Genomic DNA, 25,743 nt, shown 5'->3' with positions numbered 1-25,743 from the left:
GGCGTACCTAAAGGAGAGGGGAGGGAGGCCTACGCGTCCTCGGCAACACTAACTGTCCCAGGGCATGTCACGACTCACAGACTGGGGACAGAAGGGGGAAAACAGACCAGTGAATGTGCATTAGACTGCTTTGAAGTCAAACCGGGCACCGCACGTTTTTAATGGGAGTTGCACAAACAAGAGAGATGGTTAGAGCAGGGGTCCCCAACCGCCGGCCCGCCGGTCATTTGGTGCCGGGCCGCACAGAAAGAATAAATAACTTATATTCCTTCCTTTTTATTCATTTCGGAATCTGAAAGATGTTTTATTTTAAAAAATTACCGGATTCTCTGTCATAGTCTACAGTATGTAAAAACACAAACGTCTTTGAAACGTTTTTTCGGGAAGGGGAAAAGGCCCAGCCAGTTTTTTTCATGCACTTTTTATTTGCGGCGTATCTTATTTTGAAGGCACGTTTAAACGTTACCGTAGCGACCAGAGAATGTTGTGGCCAGATAGGACGTTCCTCGTGTCATGATTCGTGTTTATTATCATGTTCCGAAAATACCACACTTTTCATGCAGGTCATATCAAATTATATTGTTGTATTTATCCAGCCTTAAAGGCCCGTCCCTGAAAATATTGTCTGACATGAAACCTCTCCGTGGGGCAAAAAAGGTTGGGGACTTATGGGTTAGAGGGCCAGCTGGCTACGCTGAAGCAAATTGCATGTGGCCACTCCAGCCAGTAGATGGCAGTGGGACATTGGGAGCTGCCGCTCTGCTTGTCAATTCTTTTTATGGGATTTACTGGAGACACAATGGGTGCGCGAGGCCCTTTCACAAGAAATCTTTTAATCGACACAATTGCGGGATGAGGAAGCGACTTCAGCATTAACAGGAAACCCACCTTTGACCTCATGGTGCGTTCTGAACGTTTGGCCGCTGCAGCTGCCATTTTCAGAATGTCAGGATTGCTTTTGGACTTCATGATGTCTGGGAGAAAAAAATAAATTAAGAGAAAGCCAGACGCATACATATACACATATATGTATTTAAAAAAAAGACTACCCGTATGTATAAGAAATTTGGGTGTAGTCAATGTTGAAGTAATTATGAAAACATTGCATGATTTAAGACATGTAAAAACTTGTAATTAAGTATAAATACAATTTTCAGTTTTACCATGGCCCATTACGCCTCCTATATAGCTCGTAATGTAAATTTATTTCTCCCAAGAACCCCTAAAACCAAGACAGACATTGCTACATTCTTGATGTTTTCTGGAAAACGGAGCCCTGCTGCTATTAAAGGGGCGCTATAAATAAAACCACTTTAAAAGTATGTCGCGGCATGAGGCCCCATAACTAAATGTCCTAAATAGCCGGTTTGTTTCTGTCTACCATATCCTCCTCCTCGGTCCACTTGCTCCAGCGATGGTTCACCAAGTGCCTCGTGAGCCAGCTGCAGCTGGTCCCTGAGCCGGCCCAGATCCCGCTCGGCTTTGGCCTTGACGATGCTCAGCTCTGTGTAAATGTCTTTGTACTTATCTGTCGCGTATTTTTTGTCCTGAAAAGACAACGTTTTGGCAGTTCTAGCGAGGAGTGTGAACTTGAAAGGGACAGACAAGGTTTCGGAGGTGAAAATCAAGACGTACTCTCTGGGCAGCTTGGAGTTCATCTTTCAGGGAGTTGATTTCCTGCTTTAGGTATTGGACCTCAGATTCCTTCACCCTCAGCATTACCTGGAAAACCAGCAGAAGATAACCACAGCTGAATACGTACTCCAAAATTCACTCAAAGAAATGACATTCTTACAAGGTGTGTCTACGTAGAAGGGGTGGAGCAATAATTGATTCTTAGCTGCATCGTGACGACGATGGGCGCCACTCAAGTGCTCAGTAAATATTAATAGATTATTAAATAATTTAATGCTGGCTGAGTCGATAGTCGTCACTCAGACACGCATGCATACACGAGTGGGCATATGGAAACCACTGCTTCAACATAAGTCATTTGAGTGAACAACGCTCACTTATATTAACTTTGGGCAAGTAAAAAGTCTTGAAATGATTGCGACATGTCACATAAAGCGCACGTCTAGCTCATTTTAGGTTCCTTCGCTATCGCAATGAATTAAATACATTTTTAAACCTGCCAACTGCATCGTGTGATCCAAAATTCAAAGCAGTTACACAAAATATCACGACATATGTCTTAAGTTTGTCTATGGCTCTCAGGAAGCTGACCACCGGATACATTAGTCACCTCCCTATTGATAATATTGATGCATCAAAATCATCAGAACCGTACTTCCAACTCGTAGAGCTCTTTTCCCTGGATTGTGTTTGTGTCTCCGACACCATCCTCAGAAGTCATTGAACGCATCTTGGTGATCTCTGCTGCCAAACGATTGTTCAGTTCCTGAAAGCACCACACAAAACAAACCCAAAGCGGTTGGATGGATGTACTGTGCCCCATCGGGGATAATTCGTGAACGAAAAGACCATCTCGAGTATTACTGTGTGTGTTTTATCAGTACCTGGTTGTGTGCATTGAGCTCCTGGTTTTCTCTCTGACACTGCCTGAGGGCCTGCCTCTCTGCCTCCAGCGCCTGGGCCAGGTGGGCGTTTTCTAGGCACTTCTGGGAATACTGCTCTGACAACACTTCAATCTCTCGCTGGAAGGAACACAGTTCCTCTCTGCAGCACAACATGATACCGCAGTGAGAAGGGAGTCATATAGCATACAGTTAAAAGTTCAACAACTACATCTGTAGCTTACCGTATTTTCCGCACTGTAAGGTGCTTCAGAGTATAAGCCGCACCGTCAATGAATGGCCTATTTTAAAACTTTTCAAATATACGGCATACCGCATTGTAAGACGCATAAAATAGAAGCTAAAATAGTGGCTAAGGCTACGTTATGCATCCACTAGATGGAGCTACGCTAAAGGTAATACAATACAATACGGCTTTAATTATATAGAGCCGTCACAACCTGCTGCAGCTGTAACAATGCGCTTTACAGAACATTTCAAATACTAGGTACAAGAAATCAGAATACTGATCCACATATAAGGCGCATCGGATTATAAGGCGCACTGTTGGCTTTTGAGAAAATTGAATGCTTTTGGGTGCGCCTTATAGTGCGGAAAATACAGTACTTTAAATTTAAAGGGGGAAAAAAAGGAAAGGCAGTGGACACACCACAAACATTTAAAACAGTTTTTAAACAAGGAAACATATTTAGAATTCGACAGGTTTCGAGCCGAACATTTTGCACTGTTCTTTAGTGCAGCAGCACAAAACTGAGTTCCACCCAAACCAAATTGCTGCCTGTCTTTTTAGGCAATGTTGACTGGTAAATGGTTTACTGGTCAATTTTCATTCAGTCGATTTTGGTTCAGAACACAATCAGCCCTGTATGTGTTGTAGATGGACGAAAAGGAGGCTTTCAAAGTCACGGAAACTTCTAGCCCCACTCCACAAAAGGCTGGTCACGCCGGGCCAACCTCTTATTTCTTTTAAGCGTACAATTGAGAAATTAGCGGGGCTGGGCACCGAAATTGCTCTCAGCCTAGAGCCCTGACTTGGCAACCGCCATTTTGTTCATGATACTGTGCCAAATAGTGCAAAGTTGGAGGAAACCTACTCATGCCCTCTGCGCATCTCATCCATGTCTGCATTCTCTGCATTGCTGTTAGCTTTGCGAGCCTTGTCCAGCTCCCTCTCCAGCTCGTTCCGGTGAGCATTTTTCATGGCTTCGATTGCTAAGAGCAATACAAAAGTCAGTAAAATAACTTAACTGTGACATGACTCCCTTCCACTACTTTAATTTGTTCATGGCTTACCAGAAATGGTGGCCGCAGTTTCCTCTGCCAGCAGTCTTTCTTTTTCCTCCTGCAGGTTCTCCAGCTCTCTCTGGTGTTTCCTGTGGAGCTCGTCGATCACTTTCTGATGAGACTCTTCCATTGCAGCAAAGCCCCTCTCGCAAGTTGCCTGTGACAGGACAATACGGGGGACAGTGAGTGTATATTGTATGGCTCAGCTCCAAAAGGACCAAGAGGCTCCGAGTCTGGACGAAACGAGCTGAGCAGGAAAAACCTCTCGGCAACACGGGGACCCAAACAGATGGCCCATTTATTAGCTGGCAAAGAACTTGCAAGCTACTGCGTGTTAGCCATGAGCAAGTTGAGCCTGTGTGAGCACAAAAGGGTTAAGAGGAATGAAAGGATACACAATGACAATGAAGGCACAATGAAGAAAATGCATCGCCATGAAAGAGGGTTGAACAAAGTGTTCCGCTGTCATTTGTGTATCAACAAATATGTAAGCGTCTGATTATGCAGATGAGACAGCATATTTAATTTTTTTTTTTTTCATTATATGGCCCAAAACCTCATTCACTCACTGACAAGCACTGCACAGCAGTCAGTCATGGTGCAAGTTTCTACAAGCCCAACCAAACACATGGAATGCTTCCGTTCTTCTATTCACCGACGCTAATCTGCGAGCTCAGTCGATGGCTCCACGTCCATTCTCCATGCCTCAACCCAACTGCAGCCACAGAGGGGAAACGGCGGTCTCGTCTGTTTTTACAGGGATAAAATCTCCTGGGAGCTCCGCTCCAGGAACCCACTGTGAGAAGCTGAAAATCCTCCCCGAGAGCAAACATAAACTTCCTGCTCTGACATCAGACCAAGCAGACGCTTTATTTAGAAGCATGTCAGACACTGTATCATGTAAGTAAATACATACTCGGTCGTGGCGTGGGCATGAACTCACTACTCAGACGCTTCAGAGCACTTCAATTAGCCAAGTTAAAAAAGGACTAACTACAACGCTAACACAAATTTTAATTTGACCAAATCCAAATTATAACCGTAAAAATACTGCAGCGAAAATAAGATCCACATACCCAGTAAACAATAACACACCTTCAGTACCATTAACAACGAACATGTAGTTTGAGACAAAAAAATAAATGATTGACTCAAGACACTTGAGTACTTTATCAGCTGCCAAACAAAATTGGTGATGTATGAGGGAACTAATCATAAATTAGCAAAAATGCTATGTTTATCTTTTTCATATTTCAGCTACTTCCGGCATATGGATTTGCAGTGATTGATTCAAACATTTAAATTAAAATGGCACGCATTATTTTGGGCCCCACAAATGCAGCACGTACAAAGACGAGAGAAATCTGTTTTTTTTTTTATAGCCTGTTTGCCATCATGTGACGTGACTCTTTAACATGGCTCCAGTTTACAATATAATGACTGATAGGGATCAAAAGATTAAAAATAGCAATTGTTAAACAGAATCATTGGGAAATAGATCAGACCAATAAACACCTAAATAAGAGTTATCTCGTTACGCCTAACACCTACGATATCCCATAAAGAAAAAGAAAAAAAAAAAAAAAAAAAAGCCTACGGCTGTGAAAGCACGATATAAATACAGCTGCATCGTATTGCATTCCCTTTAGCGTAGCTCCATCTAGTGGATGGTGAGCGCATCCACAGCCACTATTGTAGCGTCTATCTTATGCTCCTTATAATGCGGTGCACCCTATATATGACAACAGTTTTAAAATAGGCCGTTCATTGAAGGTGCGCCATATACTCCGAAGGACTTTGTAGTGCAGAAAATACGGGTACAATAAACTAGCACCTTTTGGTCACGGTTGAAAAAATTGTGAAATGATTTCTCTCATTTACGTAACTTTTTTTTTTTTTTTTTTTTTAATATCCATGGTGGGTGAACTAATCTACAAAGAGTATGGAAAACCATCCGTTTCATTCTATGTTGGAGAATCAGTTCATGAGTTAAGAAATGTAGTACTGATGACAGAAGAAACTCAATGAATGTTAGAGTTCATGCAACACAGAAGGAAAGAGGTTAACAGAACACTGGGGCAAGTGGAGGATGCACGGAGGTTGGAGGGGGGATGTAGTAGGAGTTGGGGGGAGGAAGTGGATCTGGGAATGCCACAAAGGAACATAAGGCATCACAGATGGCGGACGATAAGGACAACGAACGCTTCCACCTTTAAATTTTCCAGGTCTTTCTCGTATTTCAGCCGGAGAGTGGTTATCTCGCCCTGTTCTTCGCGACGTCTCATCTCTTCGGTCATAACTGACACTTGGGTCAGCAGCTCCTGGATGCACTCTTTCAGATGGGATGTCCGGCCAGGGGTGCCATGTAACGGACCTTCCTCTGCTGTAGATGCCTTGTTTCTGTTTGAAGGAGCAACCATTCTCCTTAGCGCCTCCATTTCTTCGTCAAACCGCTCCATGAGATTGATTCGTTCTAACTCGTGCTTCTTCTTGAGGTCTTCCATGCAGTTTGTCAGTGAATCCATCTCTCTGGCATTCTCTTCTGAGCGCAGGCACAGAGTTTCACTGGCTTCAGCAATCTCTTGTCTCAGTCTGTCAGTTTCCTGTTCGTAGCGGTCTTTAACCTCCCGCAGCTCCTTCTCATACTTGGCTACCATGTCCTGATGTGTCATGTCACAGGTTTTCTCAGCTGAGCTCATGGGCTCCCCTACGGCGTGGATGGAAGTCTCTGGCATGTCGGATGCGTCGCACGACTGACTATGAAGATCTGCCAGCTGGGTCTGCAGATCTTTGGCAAGCTTTCTCAATTCCGGGCAGTTTGGACAATCAAAACCATCAACGTCAACTTTGGTCTGCTTTTTCCGGAATTCTTTTTCATGCTGCACCCGCAGCCGAATAATCACATAGGACATGCAAGCATCTTGAAGTGCATCAAGGAGATACTCCGAAGACTGCCCGTCTTTGAGACCACACGTAAAGCGATCAAAGTCGTCATCTTTGGCCAACTGAAGCCTCAATGCATTTTTTTCCAAACAGATTGCCTTTGCCTTTAATGTTTCGGTTAATTCTTTAAGAAGGCGGCTGTTCGTTTCGTCATCAAGCCAGTTATACATCGATGAGAAATCTGACTCGGCCATTCTGTCTGTCTCAGCTTCGGCATCTGCATAAATCTGACCGATCAAGAGCGTCAAGCGCTTGTGAGCAATCTCTTGTGCCAAACTGTTTCCAGAGTCCAGTTGATCGGCTTCTGGTTTTATTTTAGTGGTACATAGAATCTGGCTCAAGAATTCGGCCTCTAATACCAGCCTCATGTTTTTTTGACTTTTGCAAAAAAGGCCTTCTTTTCGAGAAGGAAGATGTTTGCTTACACATAAAGTGCTTTTTAAAAATTTCAGCATTTTCTCAACACCGACATCTATCTTGGGCAACATGTCTAAAACCTGATTAGCCGCCTCTGACCTCTTCTCAACCTCATCGACTACTTGCTTTAAAATACCTTCATTAACATGCTTTGCTCCTTCCTGAACACAGTCACCGATGCCCGGAGACTTTTCACCTCCACTTCTCCTCATTTCTAACTTCTCTTGTAGCATCACTATTTGATTTTCTACTTCTCTAAGCTTCTCTTGATTGACCTCCTCCGATTTCTGCTGTAGTGCGATTAATTCACGGTTGCTGGATTCAAGTTCAACACAGTGTCGTTGAGTTGTATGGAGGGCTGCCTCGGTGTCAAATAACTTTGCTTGTGAGGCTTCAAGAAGTTCTTTAAGCTGCTCCTGCTCCAGGTGCCGTGCCTCATCCTCACAATCCGCCTGGAATCCAAGACCTTTCAATGTGGCTTCTCTCAACTGCAATTTCTTCTCCGTGTCCTTTAGGATGCTGCCAAGGTCCTCGATTGTTGTCAAAGCTTCACGAAGCCTCAGCGATTTCTCATTCAGCTCTCTCTCAAAATAGTCCCTGTCAATGGCATTAGCCTGGCTTTTGGCCAAGTCGGCCTTTAGTCTTTTCATCTCTTCCGTAACGAGATGATGCTGGTTGACACACTGACGGCCGATAAGCTCGGCTTTCAGTCTGTCTATTTCTCTGTCTGCCTCAGTCAGTTGGTTCACGATCTCTTGGCATTTTTGTTTCAATGCACCGTTTTCACTTGTTAAAATCTCGATCCTCTGAGTAAGCATTCCAATCGTCTGCTCTTTTGTCTCGGAATGGTTATCAGTTCTTGAGAGGGGACCAAAGGGGCCTTTAATACTTTGCTTCTGAACCAAATCGTCCATGTTTAAAAGACGGGATTCATATTCCCGGATGGTTTCTCCAGCTCGGGCCAAACTCTTTTTCATCATCTCATGTTCAATCTCCTGTTGGCATTTCCAGGTCTCCAACACCTTCTGAAATGGTTGTTTCTCTGACGTTTCTTGATTTAACGTGTGGCATTTTAACAGCTTTGTCAGTTCCTTCACAGTGAGAGATTTGCCAGCAGTTAAGTCATGAAGTTCTTGACCTGCTTCTGTACTATCCAGGAGTAAAAAGCTAACTGTTTGCTGGACAGGTTCAGGCATAGTGCCTTCCGGAATGGGTATTTTTGGGGGTTCGGAAAAATGAGGTTCCTTAAGAGGGTGGTGAGAAAGGGAAAGGCCAAGCTGTGCCTGCATATTGCGCTTTTTCAACTCTTGCAGCTTCAGGAGTTCTTTGGTCTCCTGGTACTTCTTTGTTAAACTCTGTGCTTGAGGACTAACCAGTTCTGGCCTCTTCATCTGGGGCGTCACATCAGCCTCCAGACCCAAATGGTGTTCCAGCTTGGAAAAGGGGATCAAACAGTTGGTTAACACACAGCAGGGGACACACAAAGATTTGATTATTAATCAGCTTTTCTATTACGTTCTCGCATTTTCTATGAAAATGAGTCATTACTATTAGAATCCCAATCGTAATAATATCTAAATGTGTTTCATGTAACAATACAAGACATACAATTGCCTTTAATTCTACTCACTAAAATCAAAGAAGAAAGATTTGACGGCAGGCGTTAGTTACAACAGCATGCTTATGAAACAGTGAAAGGTTACTTCATGTGGTAAGTAATGCAATATTAGTTTGCTTTAGTGGGATGGTTGACTAAAGGATGAAAGACATAACCAAGACTTTTCAGCACAGAATTCTAGTCCAAGCTCCTTATACCAAAGCAGCGCTTTGTGGAATCACATTAGCCAAGGTAAGCCGAATGGTTTCCCCTAAAACTCCCAAAACTTTCAACGACATTGCACCACAGTAACGTCAGTCTTGAATTCAACCATGACCAAAGAAAACTACACATTAAATTCAATAATCCAGCCTCGCTTTGGCCACACTCATCAATTAACCCACAGGCGCACGCACGCACGCACGCACACACACACACAAAGAATAAGAATCAAATGAATGGTCGTTGCATCATGCCGGCAATATTTGCAGTTAAGAGACAATGACAATTTTATATACATGCACATAATTCGAAACAGCCAAAATGTTATTCATACACATTTACAGAAGTTAATCGACTGGCAATGCGTTTATAACCCCGGTGCAATAAAATTCCTGATAGTACTGAGTCACGATGTATCATTCTGTACTGTCAGTCTCAATAGAGCTACTGAGCTCTTCGAGTTTGACAAGGGAAACAAAAAAAAAAAAAAGGCAAAGGTGGCAATTCCACAAAGTTTAAATACCGATGATCGCATGAGTTCAATTATTGGGTAGTAGGCCTACAGTATGAAACAGAAGAGATTAACAAGTAGAAGCCAATGTAATAATTAGATCTCAAATGTTTTTAAACATGCAATGAACTCATGCAGAGGCACACATTGGTAGCCCTTTTGTTTGTTTTGTTTTTCTTTTTTTTCTTTTACATATTAACACATGCAAAGGATGTTACACAATAGAGAATAAACAATTGGATCAAATGTTAAAAATCTATCAAAAAATGGTAACAAAAACGTCTAATGTTGTAACGTTGAACTAAACTCACCGGAGATATGTAACCTGCTCGTATGTCCTGCTCTCTCTCAAGAGCTGTTCTCAGCTGCAATTCAAGCTCCTGCTTGTGTTTGTTGGAGTCAAGCAGCTGCTGGTGACAGCCTTCCAATTGTGCTTTAAGTTCTTCCATCTGGAGAAGCAGAAGGGAAAAACATTTGATGTCATGCGAAATGTTGTTCAATGTATCAGTGCTAGCAAACAGCTACTTTTTTTTTTTTTTTTTACATTTTCAAATAATTGTAAATAAGCAGCTCTAAAAGGTGCAGCTAACCTATGTGTTCCGCATTGGAATCGGCAACATAAAACCCTGATCAGAACACCCCTATTTCAGAAAGTTGTAATACATTTCTGACGCATTATAACAGTGCTCACGAGGGTTACAGAATCCAAAACTGGGTCATGGAATCAATTCAGATGGCTCACAGATAGATTTAGAATTTTTTTTATCAGGTTCAACACGGTGCCGAATAGTTTATAAAGCTATTTTGCAGATCAGCATACACATTATCCACCACGTGAAATATTTAACGTACATTTCCAGGTCGGACTTGAATTATTTTTCGACAGGCAAGCGTTAGAAACTTTCCTACGCGGAACTGGGCATTGCTATCCAGATTCTGAATTCTGCAGTACAGAGGAGTACCAAGTTCCTATTTGGAAAATATCACACAACGGCCACGAAGTGTAATTAATTCGCACGCTACATACACGTTTACTCTGCGCACAAATACAGTGCTGCTCAGCCTCTAGCTAGTGGATGACATGGCTAATGGTGTGGTTCTGGAAAGTGATTATCAGTACAGAATGCAAGATGGAGCCAAAGACTGTTCAAATTTAATGTTCTCTGAACATGTAAGCATAGCACTGATTATGTTTAAAAATATGCTATGCATTCAAATATTTTTACAAACGCAATTTTTAAACGATGCATTTTCTTTATTCTTCTTAACTTTTACAAAACTGAGTCGCGCTTTGGCAACAATAGGAAAATGCGCACCCCCATGGTAACCCCAATTGAGAATAAATAACCTAAAACAAGGTAAGAAGTAAACGTACCCCTTGCTTGTAATTGTCCAGCAAGTGTTCGAGCTCCACCGTCTCTCTGGCAGAACCTGTCGAAGGCAGGGGCACCCTTCGCTCTTCTCGAATCGGCGTCTTCTCTACCTGTCGCCAATGTTGCTCAATCACCTCCTCAACCTTCTGATGCCTTTCTAGAAACTGAGGACCTGATGAGTCAGGCACTTTTTCTGTACTCTGGAAGTCCATTCTCCCGCCTTCTTTGAGCGACGAGTGCTCCATCGCTGAACTCGTCACAGACTCATACCTCTTTCGCCTCTCCTCCCTCCGCCGACTACGCTCTAGCTCTCCTAGGTCTGCCTGAAGGCTCTCGGCCTCCTGTGCCCGTTGCTGAGCCAGGGCTTGGGCGATAGGTCTGAACTCGGCCCAATCAAAAGTCTTCGATCGACCCTCTCGCCTACGCTCACGTGCTCGGCTCTTTATGATGCCTTGAGTGGATTCTCTTTCCACTGATGAAGTTTCAGATGAGGGAGAGTCCTGAGTCACGTCTGGTCTCACCAGGCCCTCCAGAGGAGAAAAAGAAGCATGGTCATCTGTTGAGCTGAAGAACAGAGAAAAGAAGAATATATCTTAGCACTGCACAATATCATTCAAAAGATCTTACGTTTTTTTTTTTTTTATTGAGAAATGGCACTAATGAGATTTTACTCACCTTGCTACATCAGGAGCAGTAGATGGTCTGACATTCTTCATCACTGCCTGGATCCAATTTCTCCGGATACCCGCTGTCATGGCCGAAAGTGTGTAAACTCCCTCTTGAGTCTAAACATTTAAACACATTTAGAAATATAAAAATCACATGAGGCACTGCCCTCCATAATTATTGGCCTCCTTGGTTAAGATGTGTTCTTTAGCCTCTAATTATTTTTTTTCTTCTAAATAATATCGGGCCAAAATAGGGGGGTGGAGGATCAGCACCTCATCTTCTGTAACGGGGTGACAAACTCTTTTTTTGTCGCAGGCCACACTGTAGTTATGGTTTCCCTTGGAGGGCCGTCATGAATTTTGGGAAATCATATACATATTTAATCACCTCCACATATTATACACCCAGCGACCACCAAATTGATGGATAGCCAGTTTTAAAATCAGAAGTCAAGAATAATGTCTGTTATTGTGGATTACATATGACATTTTGAAATTTTGGTTCAGACTTTAGCAAGCATCATGGAACTTGACATGTTTGATTTGCTCTCGCGGGCCACATAAAATTATGTGACGGGCCAGATCTGGCCCCCGGGCCTTGACGTTGACACCTGTGTTCTATAATGTTTCACAAGATGGGACAATACAGAGAGAGGGCCCTTGAACCATTCTCCTTGAAACAATCTGTCAAAATCATCCAGTGACCTGGGTCCTCGCCTCTGCATTCTCCTCTTTAGCTCACTCCACAAGTCTTTAATTGGGTTGAGGTCTGGGGAGTAACCTGCTGCCCATGGCAGGAGCTTGATTGTGTGTCTGGTGGAACGACTAAAATTTTTAATATAACAGTATGCTTCTGCACAAAAAAAAAAAAAAAAAAAAAAAAAATCCCCCAAAAATATATTTTCAAGCTTTTAACCTATCTTAACTGGGGGTGCCAATAATTATGGAAGACACTTTTAAATATTCTATGATAAAAGTTTTCAGCAAAGCTTTGAGGTTGGAATAACAACACAAAACAAATGCAATTTCTGAAACATGAATAAAGAGGCATTGAGACAAAACACCTTACTTGTATTTGGAACCCGTAATTTCGTTGAGCCTGGTATTCCGTGACATTGTAACAAGTTGACAGATCAATCTCACCGTCCAGGTCAGAAGCCTTAAGGATCAATAGCAGATGCATGAAAAAAAATAACCACAAATTCAATTAACATGGAAAAAAAAGTAAAAATTCACCTCCTCTGCGATTGAATCCTTGTAGTAACGTAGGCTGTGATCTGTCAGAACAAACCAGGATTTCTTCCACTACAGCAGATACAAGAAAAAAAAGTACGATGATGTTTAGCAGACTGGATTTCTTCCACTACAGCAGATACAAGAAAAAAAATACGATAATGTTTAGCAGACTGAATCGTGATAATGTGGTGAAATACATGAGACACAAGCACCTACTCAAAAAAAAAAAGTTTTCAAGAGGGCTGTAAAAAGGTCTTAATTTATTATTGATTGTGGGGGAAAAAAAAACTATCGGTACATCTCTTTTAAAATGTGGCCATGCCTCGTTGAAAGGTATAAGAATGCTGAAAACGCGCCTTGAAAAAGAGGCATATTTAAACGTGCATTAAAAACTTGCAAATCAGCTACCTGCCCTTGCTCGTCCAGCTTCACCATCCATCCTTTCTTGAAGTTCAGTAAATCTGGCTAGAATTGAAAAGAACAATTACACAACTGCGGTAAAAAAGACAGATGTGAACATTTTTTTTTTTTTACAGTGTTACTTGCAGGTACGTGGACATTCTCAAAAACAAAGCTGATCAAACAATCCTGTTTTAAATGTGCACTTTTCAAACAAATATATGATTTTTTTTAAATCTGCTCAAAACAAAAGACAGTAAGACGCATGCTCAGTCAAATCACACTTCAGGTGGGGGAGAAGTTGACGTGACATATGGTCTGGACAATTTCAACTAATAGGATAAGACTGTGGTCTCAAAGCGGACCAGTGGTCAGGTCCAACTTCCACCTCATTCGTTTTTGCTCTGTGAGAATCCAGCTGAGGATGCACAATCCTATGCTTGATATTGTAATAAACTGCTGTGGTTTGACGCAGTGGGAGACAACAAAGATGTGACCGGTGTCCAGAGAAAGCAGATGCGGTGAACAAGCTAAAAACACGCACATACAAACACAAACAAAATTGACAAAGGACAGCTGGCCGATAAAAGGGTCAAAGAAAACGTGGGTAAGTATGTCATTGTGTTCGCAGCAAGATTTTAAGGATGAGGATATGTTTTAGCATCTGATTAACTTTGCTCACTTATTTTTACACTTGTGGAACAGTTGTTGCTATCCAAGTTACAAAGTTACTCAAAAACATACCTGTATGTTTTTTTTTCCTTTTTAAAGATGAGCATTTGATCCTGAAAGAAGAAATGTATCAGTAGGAAAGGTATGTGCTAGCTAATAGCACTGCTTTCCGCTGAGCATAAGCTAGTGATACAACCACCCCCGATACCAGGCGAGATTTTAATTGATTGCCCCCCCATCGGTGATTTTCATATGCTTACAAGAGGAGATACTTTTTTTTTTTTTTTTAATAAACATTGCCTTCAATAAGATAACATTACACAATACACATTTAGAATTTTTTTTTTCAAACAAATCATATAAGTGACTTGCTGCTGCGACTTCTAATTGCGCAAATCAAACGGAGGAACGAGTTGAACTCTGTTCCAATTTTCCTCCTGTTTTTTTTTTTCTTTCCCTGTGCTCTGGATAGCTTTGGTAATCTTGACATGTTTGCACAGTTCTCCGGGGTCACATCAATAAATTTGCTCTGTTTGCCATTGAGGGTTCTCAAACTTTGATGTGTTATTACTCTTGCTTACAGAGATTAACGATGTTCCTGACTTTTTGACTTTTCCTGTCTCTGTACATGATACCTATCATTCCCATGCTGCAATTTCATCTTATTAAAAAAATATAAAAATATTTACGAGTCATTATTCTTTCAACTACCGCGAGCCTAACGGCTCTCTTCATTTCAGTGTAAATCTTTGGCACCGGAGGGCCATCGCCGGGTTTCCATAGCAACCCGCGTTGAATTCTGAGAAAAGCTGCCGGTCACCATAGTCTAGATAAACAACTTCAACAGTAAGGAGGCATTACATCAGCTTCAAAATATTGACGAGGCTGTGTTTGAGGATGAGTGGCCGCTGGATGTCTTGGGTGACAGTAACTCCGAGCGAGCAGTCTCCCCCCTCAACAAAGAGGAACTGTGCCGCGTCACTTCCCCCACAATGTTTACTCCACTATAAAATCACGAGTTTAGCGGAAGAAATGACTGATTGGAAACCGTGCGGGAGATAGGGTTGTAATTAGGGAGCCTCCTGTGTGAATCGGGAGAGTTGGCAAGTATGATGAGTGTTTTTTTATTTTAATCAATTTGGTGCCCCCTCCAGCAGATGGCGCCCTATGGGGCCACTTGGTTTGCCTATGCCCAGGGCGGGCGATGCTCCTCACAGACACACACACACACACCCACACACACACACACACACACACACACACACACACACACACACACACACACAACAGCACACACACTCAAAATGAGGGCACTGAAAATACACGGCAGGCAAAATCTGCAACAGAAGAAGCAGAATAAGCATGTAACCTGAAGAGGAGAGGGAGGGATGGAGACATGGCCATACCCTCACACCATCACATCAGAGCAACACTAGTCTAGCGGAGAAAGGCAATTACTGTAATAGAAATAATACAAATAGAAAGAATAAAAGTGTCAAGTAATCTCAAGAAAAAAAAAATGTCAACATTGGACAAATTGAGTTGCTAATGAGCTGTTCAAGGAATTGTGTAGCCAAGGTTTCAATGTCGTTGGAGGAATTTCACAAAATAACCAAACACGGTTAAATCAATATGGTCTCAAAACAAAAAAGCCTGAGTCTTTTCGAAACAGCTCAAAGCCAGGCGGCCATTTTGACCCTGGATTGTAAGACTTTTTAGCAGGACAGAAGCAGCTTTGTCTAGAGACAACAGACATACAGAATCGCACCAGGATTAACCGGCACATTTCAACTGGAGGTAATCAGATAAGGAGTTTCCATCAAAGCTTGTTATTCACTATATCGTCTGATCAAAGCACTTTCTCTTCTGCCTCATTCTCTCAATATTTTTCATCAAGCTAGCATCTTCTAAGTTCTGTTATGTTCGATTGTACTTTTATTTTTTAACTTGCCTTTTCTCCCTAAACATTTTGCGGGCGAGGCCCACAAGCGTTTCCTCCCTGCCAGTGTCTGAATGTGAATTGCACGAACCAACATCGTCGTACTAAATTGTTTGGAAGACAAAAATGTTGGTTGAGCTAGTGCGAAATATTTGTGCACCTTGCTCCCCAAAGCAGTCAACCTCGCCTAAACGCTAACCGAATGGACAAACACCAAATGCTAAAAGCTATGGGCTTTCAGAGACCTAAAAAGTTGCAATTGGAGGATTGAGCATATTATGTAAGCCTAAAATAAATCACTTAAATGACAACTGACAAGAAGTCACTTTCAAGAAACGATGTCGTTCTGTGTTTTAACTATTTCATAGGTCATTTATATATCAGTTATTGTATACAAATCAAAGTGTGTAAAGACAACCTAATAACAGTAGCAGTCTATTTCGGACCAACTAGCGAACTCAACAATGTGTGCTTTAAATAGAAGCAAAAATATGACTGCACTTCGACAGCAATATGCCAACAATGTGCCATCACACCCATTTGGTCAGCACACCTACGCTAAAAGCTGGTAACATTGAGGTGGCAGTGCAGACGTCAGCATAATAATAACTCATTATGAAATGTGACTGCCTACAATCTCACGACAACATGTATGACACCCTGAGCGTGAGACAGAGATTTCACGGGAAAAAAATAGCATGACACACACACAAAAAAAATAAATGAAACACCTTGATGAAAAACTTGATGAATCCCAACGTTCACTTTTATCCTACAAAATATGGTATGATGAGAAACATGGATCTTAGAAAGACTTGTTGACCAAAGCACGGGGAAGAGTTATCACTCACTGTCATGACTGAATCGGTAGTCCGTCGGTCAAGGGACTTGGCTCTCCGAAGAGGCGGCAGGGAAGAGGTGAAATCCAGATTTTGACCCTGAGGACGATACATAAATATGTGACCAATCTACATTTATTGTATGGTCAGTACATTCAAAAACATGTGGTATAATGCAGGTTTTTGAGATGTAATCATACGTGGTACTGTATATAAATGGAAGTCTGGCAATTTTGCGAGAAAAAAAAATTGCTCAACTGGTTTAAAAAGTCTAAATAATATTCTAAATCCATCAGAAAACCAACACAAAAATGAAAGCGTAAGTTAAACATAGTTTGTTACTATCATCACACATGTAAGCATGCTGTCCCAGCATCTTTGTTTGCACACACTATAAGGTGCATAAGGGGAAGACATCTGGCAGAACAAGAGAAACCTATTCAACAGTATGAAAAAAAGTCAGTATGATAGCATTGGGGGTGGGGGCATCATGGTGGGAAAAGGAAGCACAATCACCAGGGGAATCCCACCACAGAATACAAACTGGAAATGAAGACAGCACATGCGGATGATCTTTGAACCACAAACCAAAAAAAAAAAAAAAAGACAGGACAGTATGAAAAAAAAGATGGCGGGAAGACGAGGCAAAGAAAAACATTGGGAAGATGAAGTGAAATATAATAGGATTGCCCCCGCCCCCCAAAAAAAAACATAACGGCATGTCTTATGCTGATCTATGTCCTGATGCGACACCGTTAATAAAAACAAAAGAATAATAAACACTTTACAAGCCTCTCTGTATGCATCGTAAATTGCTTTACAATGCTGGCAGTATTCGCTCCAACATGCTCACGTAAATGTGTGCACGCAGAAAGTATTATACCTCTCTGTGGAAACGCCTGTGCTCACTGCGGCCTTCTCTGGCTCCACTCCTGCCCGACTCTTCCACCTCCATTTTCTCTGCATTCTCAAGCTCGAGGGCCTCCAACTTCTCAATCACGCCAGAGCGACTGTGAATCAACATTCAACATTCACATGTCAAGTTTTAAACAGGTCAAGGAAAAACAACATCCCGTTATTACTGAAGCAACACAGACTGACAGATCTAAACGAGAGAATATTAACTATTTTTGGTGTGCCGTATAGTGTGTGAAGGATAATTTGCTCATTTTCCTGATATTGTGCTCATAAGTTGGAAAACCAGTTGAAGCTTTTGGTGTACAACTGCCCCGCAAATGCTGAGTTGAGACACAAATTGTATTTTAGTCCATATGAAGCATAGTCTAGGTTGTCCAGCAGCAAAATAAATTGTTACTGTGGCGCCAGGGCCCACCCCAAGTAAATTGGAAATTATACACAGAAAACTATGACGATGGCCAGTCTTGTGAAAATGTACTATTAAAATATGGAAAGGTACATATGGCTACAAGAAAGAAAACAAGAAAAGCAAAACGTACGATTCTCTCACGAGTTTGCGAAAAGGGAGCTTTTGAGAAGAATGATGAAGGCGTCGAACTCATCATGCTCAAGTTTTTACGTGTCCCACAAAACAGCATGAAATAAGGAGGTATGCAGCGTGGTGGTTTTATAAAACCGAAAATAAATCAAATATGCAAAGAATGTATTCAGGAACTGAATGTTAAGGGGAGGAAGTGCGTAAAACACAGAGTTTTTAATTTGCTCCTTTTGTTTTCAGATATTAATGCCTCTATTAGAAAGCTGGCAGGAAATGAGGAATAAGAATTTAATCTGACCTCGCTAAGCATAGACGGGGGTTAAATTGAGCAGGAAGCCGACTCTGGGAAGAAAATGATGACCTCCCCACCCCACACTCCCGCCCTGGTTTGTTTAAAAAACTGCTGTCTGTAATGTGTGTAAGTGGGTGTGAGACTTAAAACTCTCCACGAGGCAGATTACTGAATGGAAAGTACACAGTGTGGATTTATATTCCATGCTTACAGTCAATGACGTAACTGCTGATAAAAGAATAGGCTTTCTGAGAAACCCGCGTAATAGGGATGCTCACAACCCTTGTGCGCCTTTAATTTACTTGATACAACCATCCAGTCATTTATATTCCTGTCCACGTAAAACCACAACAGTTCATGTGTCTGCGCTTTAATCCTTGCTCAGGGTAAATGGGCAAATCATTGAAATGATGCAGTTACATAATGTGGCTCAGGTTCCATTAAATACTAGAACTGTTGGTAAAGACGGTGAGGGGAGTGCCGAGCTAAAGATAACGCTTCTTAATTCCTGCAAACAGAATTACATTGTACTTTTCACGCAAGGCACCCATGTCCCACTCAGTTCCAACTAGACACACGAGGCCACATGTTGCCACAATAGATCCACCATCAAGACACCAAAATGTCAACCAACAAAGCACAAATAATTGTCAATAGTAAAACTAACGATAGTACTGTATACTATTAGTTTGATAGTTAAAAACAAAACAAAAACAAAAGCGCAACTGAGGCACAATTAAAATGAAACGGTGCATTACTCAACACATTTTAACAGACACAAAGCATCTCATGATTCATTATTTCTTGTTATACGGAATAATCAGTAGCCAGTAAGTCATGAGAGTGATGGTCATTTAAGAGCACATTTAAAGTTACGGTAAGAATCACAGGACACTGAGCCACTCTGCCACCATGGCAACAGCGGCTGTGGGACTTTTTGGAGGGCCGAAAAGATTCTATTGTCTTTTGGGCCAGGACTGTGCTTTTCAGTGCATACGTGCGTATTAACTCGTCCAATTGACTTGATAGTGTCTATCAAAGACTCAATCAATTAATCAAACTCATCTGTTTATGCAGTGGATACACTGCAACGGAAAAAAGATGGGAGGGGTGTTCACAGTTCCTGGCGAGTGCCCAGAGTTCCTGCTGTCGAAAATGTGCCGAGGGAAGAAGAGGACACTGACCTCCTCTCGGGGCTGAGAACAGCCTCCCTCTCGTGCCTTTCAGGGCTCCTGAACCGGCTCCTCTTCTCTGCCTTTCTCGCTTCCGCTTCCAGCCTTCGGGATCGAGGCGTGTCGTGGTGGCTGTACGAGTGGTTCCCTCTCTGGGGGGCCGGGTGACTCTCAGTGCTGGTCACAGTGCTGCCGCTGGCATCGGAGTCCAGGGAGCTGACCGAGCCACTGATGTGAGAGCCATTAGACAGCAGTGAGCTCCCAGAGGGGAAGGGGTCACTGGGAGCGGGAGAAAGGCAGCGGGGTACACCGCCCAGGCTGGAACAAGAGCCTGTCGGGGAAAGGAGGTCACTGGGCGGCTGCGGCACAGAGCCGTGCAGGGCCAGGCTACCCTGATCCACTTCGTCGCCATTCACTGAGCCTGCGTCAGACCCCTGTCGACATTCACCTACAAAACAGGAAAATGAATCAATGAACACCTTGTCACCGGGAATCAATCCAACTTGATCACCGGTGAAGATATTGCCAGTAATTTAGGACTCTGTGCCATCTGCCAGGACAGAATGTTGTGCGTTTAGAACTGCAGGCTGTTGATCATGACCTTTCTTCCGCAATTCAAGTCCATATTTACAAAACAGAATGCTCCGTATGCAAGAAATGCTCAGAGGGTACGGGGAGGGCATAACAGGGTAGGTGTCTGATGACAGCAAACACGGAGAACAAGAAGTGAAGAGAAAATACGCCAATATTTGTATTCCAACTGGAACCACAATTTGAGGATCATTTTGTCTACTCCCCTCTGGAACATTGAGGCCAATTCGATAGAGCTTTTGCGAAGACGGAAAACAGAAACACGCCGCGGAGAGCAGATGTTGCCAGACAGGCCGAACTTGAGATGAATGTCCTCTAGATTAGCTGTTTTAGCTTGACACCGCATGACGAAGTTGCCGGACTTAACCCTTTCGGGGACAGCGGTTACTACAGTGGACAGCTCATCGTGTTATCGAGTTACAGGGTGCATGAAAGTGTTGAACATGCATTCATAGTGTTCACTGTTTGTACATGGGCTCATAAAACCAATGATAATAATAACAATGAAGTGGAATTTCACTTCACAGTTCAAAATTAATTCATTGCAGAACTCGGTTTGAAAGGAAATACAGTGCACCGGCATCCACTAATTTTTCTTTAATGGCTGTCAATTATATGTGGATTTTCTCCATTCGCAGGCCGGTTCAGTCGCTAGCCCCCGCAAATCGCGGGGGTCCACTGGACCACAGCTCCAGCTCCAAAATTCCAAAACAAAGCTACCTTCACGCTTTGTCGACATCATTCTACATATATCACATGCAACATTTTAAAAGGTGTTATTTTTGCCTGTAGGATGTGGCGGTGGGGAGCCTAAAGGCAGCTCAGCAGGGGCCCAGACTGTGGCCCCTTCAGCCTCTCTTTGGTTGAGCTCTTCCTGCCAGATGATGGAACTGGAGTCTGGAACTTTCTCTGCCTCTGGGATACCTGAGCCAGTCACTGCTACTTTGGCTGGCCCTGGCTCCTGTCGGGAGGCGTGTATATAAAAGCAAGACTTGTTTATTATGGAAATGAAAGCAGCAACTGTATCACCAAAATCAGTTGTCCGTTTGCCAAGAAAGTGCGACATCGAGGGTGAGGAGGCCTACCTGGGAGGTTGTAGGCTCCACCTTACGTTTCTTCTTCTGGTTCTGCTTATTGGTGCGGGGATACACAACGAGCTGCTCAGTCCACCTGAATGGACGATGACAAGTGTGATTTTGACACCTCATCCCTCCGAACACAGACACAAAAACAACATACCCATTAATGATCTCTTTATTCTCCCCCCTGATGAAGTACTCCTGTTCTGGGGTGATGATGCACAAGGAGTTCTTCTGGCCAGTCTTCGGTTCCGCGTCGACGACATCCATACATAGGTTCATATTCACTGTGCCCTGAGGCAGTGTACTTGGCTAAAGGAGAACAAACAAGCAAACGGTCACTGTTGTGTTTGGTAAGCCAATAAGAATGCCGACTAAGTTGACATTTTATCATTGGATGCCCCCCCCCCCCAAAATATAAAAGAAAACATGAACAAATAAGGAAATAGTTGAAACAAGAACTGGGCCAGGAAGAGGCGCCTGGCCAACAGTAGTGATAACTATGAAAAATACCCATTTTAAAGAAAGCATGCTTCGGGGTCACAGAATGTTTCATTTTTCATCAGTCTTTCCATTTTCACGAGCAGATGTCAGGATAAATCACATTTGCGGCTCTTATCAACAGATTACCACGGCAACCGCACAACTCATTTCAACTGTGGCACAAATAGGGGGCGGGGGACGCCAAAATAAAGCTGCTTTGGGAGTGTGATCATTGGGTCTGCTTTTAAACATTCTACAGCACGGGAGCCTCGAAAACTTGCCAACAAAGATCCAGTCAACCAACCTGCGAATTGTTTTGACACATCGATGTTTTGGTGGAACAGGATAATACGATAAACGTAATGTTTGGGATGATAGCACCAAACCCAACAACCTTTCTGGGAGTCTGCTTGAAAATCCTGCGGCTCTGTTATCAGGCTTTGTCGGGTTATGGCGGCTACAGATGTAAAACAGGTGCTGGGTCGCTTTTCAGCTCCTTTTAAGGCCACTGAACACAGATCAAGCTTTATTAAGATCTGCCTGAAACCCCCCTGGGGGCTGCCAAATATGGCAATTACACACCGCCTCTTTAGAACTCCGACCCTATGGAAGAATTTCCTGCACTTGAAAGAAACAGTCGAGCCTGAAAAGAAGTAGCGGTAGCTGTCAAGTGTATGGAAGACTTCAGTTCAACTAAGTCAGGGGAAGAGTGTATTTTCGTTGCGTGCGCTGCCATTTTGTGGTTGGTTTTCACCATTTTCACAAATGAAATTCACAACGCTGCAAAGTAGACACAAACTTGCTTACTGCTTCTTGAAAAGATATTATCACACACCACAGAAAATTACAGCCACACGAAACATACCACAAATGGCCATTGGAGACCTTTTTTTTGACCAATGCTTAGAAAAATTAATGATAAATGTGTCTTTAAAATAGTTTAGCCTAAATCGACAGCACCTCTGATGGGTGCAGTGAAGCAGTAAACCCCATTTTGGCTCAATAGCTTAAAAAAAATCAATAATAAACTCAACAAAATCAGCACAATTTTTGACAGTTCATTGCGTAAGTAATCAACTTTGCAAAAAAATAAAATAAATAATAATTCATTGTGTGTGTCAGTTTATATGCAAGTTTACGTGCAGTAGTGTGGCGAATGTCTGCCATTGGCCGAAAACCTAAACAAAAGATGAAATAAATAAAAGAATAAAAGAACATCAAAAGAGGAAGAAGGTAAAAAAAAAAAAATCCAGACTATTTTTTAAGGATTCAGTCTAACTTGATATTAAAACTCTCTTTTCACAACTACCAAGTAAACTACTGTAAAGTTGATGAAACGACACAATATATATTTTTTATTTATTATCATTGCAGCCAGACTCAAAGGTTAAAAAAAAAAGAAAAAGTGATTAAGACTGCATGAAGAAACGTAACCAAGCCTGCCTTTAAAACGGTGTCTCCAATCCATAAATGATAAATCCTGCAGGACACTTTTACAGGCTGAGCCAAAGGCAAGTCTCAAGCGTCAACCAAATCAGGCTGTGAACAGAACGCTGATTTTTTTTTTTTTTTTTTTTTTTTTTAAATATGGTGGCCTCACAGTACTGTTCATGACAGAAACGGACCATCACGTTTATGATCTGAACGTGTGAATACGATGCACTTGCATTATTCTGAACATTTCTGTTACATGAGCACCCGAGCATCAACTGAGCTGCTCGCTGTGGCAGGCCATGTGCAGAATGTCCAGGTCTGAGGCATATCGAACGTTTTCTTCTGTGGTTTCAAGAGGCTCGAACTCCCTTTTTTTTTTTCTTGCACACTGCGATCCCGGGGGCTGTCGGCTCACTACGGTTACCAAATAAGGGCAGTGGGAGAGGAATGCTGCTTTCAACGGGAGAGCATCTTTCCTTCCATTCGTTGTGAAAAAGACTCCGGTTTTGAAAGAGGTCATTGCTTCAGTTCGCGTACTGCTATCGACCGGCTGAAACATAACAGGTGATGTCATCGACCTTTAATCTGTAAAATGATACAGATGTTCAAACCACTGACAAGGGAAACAAGGCACTCCTCCGACCTGGCTTTGGGTAAAACAAGCTATGACAAACGAGCCTTGGTGGAGTAAATTCCTTTATGAAACCAGATTAAAAGAACATGAACAGAACTCAACGACTCTGATCTTTCTGCTGTCCACTAAATAAAAATCATGGTCCCCGGGTCCCGTTATAGTGGTGAGTTGCGGTCTGCTGCAAGAATCGAGATGCGACATTTGACTGATTCAGAGAGGGCGAAAGGTCAACTTCAAGCTGGTGCTCCACAAAACCAAGTTACGGTATCGTTTTGGAGTGATCCCTACTACGAGATTTGGACGCTATGAAACATCTATTGAATGATATATCGGCACGTCTTTATATCGTGGATTATTTATTTATTTATTTTTAAGTTTATGGGCAATTTGTACAAACAGAACATTAATATCAAAATATATCGAGAGACTTGCACCAAATTTACTCGAGCAGAAAGACAATTTCCATCTGTAGTCCATCTATCATTAGATTTCCTTTTTTTTTTGGCTACTGGGGGCATGCTGTTTCTTTTCCTCCGCTAAGTAAGATGCTTGCATCGATCGGGATTTCTTTTGTCATTTACAGCGGGGGTGCCCAACCGCGATTGCTAGTGTACACTGCACCCTAAGAATCCTGTCAGTTTCACTTGTACAAAGTCGTATTTAAAAAGTAAAATTACATTAAAAAAAAAATTTTTTTTTTTTAAATTCTCAATCAGTTCGTTTCATCTGCAACTCACCGATGGCACTGGCAAAGAATGAAAATATGGAGTGCCAGGAGAAGCATTTCAGTAAAACATTTTAAAATGAAAATAAAAGTCGAGAACAACAGGCTGAATAAGTGTACGATACGCCAATTTTACATGACGCATAAACAACGAATGGAGAACGTGCCTGGGATGTTCACATCACATATTAAGAGTTATTCAGATAACTATAGCACATAAAGAACATGCTAACAAGTTTCCCAAACCATCAGTGTGTCACTCCAAATCACTAAATCCAATGAAATCTTCATCCTCCGTGTCAGTTTTCAACAACTCCGGAGGGAGAAGATACGGCGCTTCCTCTTCTACGTCGCTTACGTCAAGACTCATCGTCAACACAGGCCTAGAGCGCCCTCTTGCGGTCCAATGTGAAAATAACTGCGACTTATAGTCCGGAAAATACGGTAAGCCTTTGCAATTTTCCTCACAGGATGGCTAAAGCATCTCTAGCGATCCTTCCATCCACCCCACTACTATCATTTTTGCTCTGCAGAACATCGATGAAAGTTGATGAAGAGCAATAAATGATATAATCCAAAAAAAAAAACTGTGTGGATGGGTGTGGTGTAAGAAATCTCAACTGGTCCCACTGGAGGACTGAGTCATTGGGTAAACACGGATGAGCCTGATGACAAATAGACCATTAAATGTGCCGTTATATGCGCTCTGAGGATTTGGAGAGTTCCTATCTTAGGGGTCCAGAGCACGAAGCAGCCATTTTCCTGACCCAGTTTTCCTGCTTTGTGGAATAGATGAAAAGACTCGAGGACAATGAGGCTTGCTCGTTTTGGAATCATTGTTACAATGAGAGGAAAACACAATTGCACACCGGCCTGGGTGTCACTGGAAACAGAGTGGAAACATGCATGCGTTATTGTCGTCGCTGGCACACAAATGTGACTTCATAACATCTACATTTTCTAGTCTGACCATGAAGAAACTATGCGTTCATTTGAACCCTTTCATGCACAAATAATGGATAACCTGTAACCTGATAAGCTGTCCACTGTAGTAACCGCTGTCCCTGAAAGGGTTAAACATAGACACGTTCATAAACTAACACCCGATAATGGTTTAGCACGGCCCATTAGTACAAGAAAGTCCATATATTTAAAATTAATTCATTTTACGCAAACTGTGAGCTCCCAGTGTTTCCACTCAATCCTGACCAGCCAGTTTGTGGCGCACAACACATGTCAGG

At 42.4% G+C, this 25,743-nt stretch overlaps 1 protein-coding gene across 5 annotated transcripts in view; it reads right to left on the bottom strand.

Moving 5' to 3' along the window:
• The window catches only part of LOC109512607 (myosin phosphatase Rho interacting protein), a 37,787-nt gene that overhangs the window by 1,947 nt on the left and 10,097 nt on the right, over positions 1 to 25,743 (bottom strand). The window contains exons 4-24 of one of the 5 annotated variants that reach the window (XM_019864464.1): positions 21,388 to 21,539; positions 21,234 to 21,318; positions 20,935 to 21,109; positions 19,570 to 20,005; positions 17,521 to 17,647; positions 16,650 to 16,736; positions 13,197 to 13,253; positions 12,789 to 12,857; positions 12,622 to 12,711; positions 11,560 to 11,669; positions 10,887 to 11,448; positions 9,823 to 9,960; positions 6,032 to 8,614; positions 3,831 to 3,978; positions 3,632 to 3,749; positions 2,520 to 2,679; positions 2,291 to 2,401; positions 1,636 to 1,722; positions 1,382 to 1,547; positions 889 to 974; positions 8 to 81 (exon numbers count right to left, since the gene is read on the bottom strand). In XM_019864464.1, the coding sequence (XP_019720023.1) occupies positions 49 to 81; positions 889 to 974; positions 1,382 to 1,547; positions 1,636 to 1,722; positions 2,291 to 2,401; positions 2,520 to 2,679; positions 3,632 to 3,749; positions 3,831 to 3,978; positions 6,032 to 8,614; positions 9,823 to 9,960; positions 10,887 to 11,448; positions 11,560 to 11,669; positions 12,622 to 12,711; positions 12,789 to 12,857; positions 13,197 to 13,253; positions 16,650 to 16,736; positions 17,521 to 17,647; positions 19,570 to 20,005; positions 20,935 to 21,109; positions 21,234 to 21,318; positions 21,388 to 21,539 (5,580 nt within the window). In that variant the 3' untranslated portion in view covers positions 8 to 48. The remainder of the gene's footprint in view (positions 1 to 7; positions 82 to 888; positions 975 to 1,381; positions 1,548 to 1,635; positions 1,723 to 2,290; positions 2,402 to 2,519; positions 2,680 to 3,631; positions 3,750 to 3,830; positions 3,979 to 6,031; positions 8,615 to 9,822; positions 9,961 to 10,886; positions 11,449 to 11,559; positions 11,670 to 12,621; positions 12,712 to 12,788; positions 12,858 to 13,196; positions 13,254 to 16,649; positions 16,737 to 17,520; positions 17,648 to 19,569; positions 20,006 to 20,934; positions 21,110 to 21,233; positions 21,319 to 21,387; positions 21,540 to 25,743) is intronic. The other 4 variants (XM_019864466.1, XM_019864463.1, XM_019864467.1 and 1 more) reach the window with 4 other exon arrangements.

This window comes from Hippocampus comes, unplaced genomic scaffold (assembly GCF_001891065.2).
Source record: "Hippocampus comes isolate QL1 unplaced genomic scaffold, H_comes_QL1_v1.1 scaffold267, whole genome shotgun sequence".
Classification (NCBI taxonomy): domain Eukaryota; kingdom Metazoa; phylum Chordata; class Actinopteri; order Syngnathiformes; family Syngnathidae; genus Hippocampus; species Hippocampus comes.
This window is presented reverse-complemented; position numbering and strand designations above follow the sequence as displayed.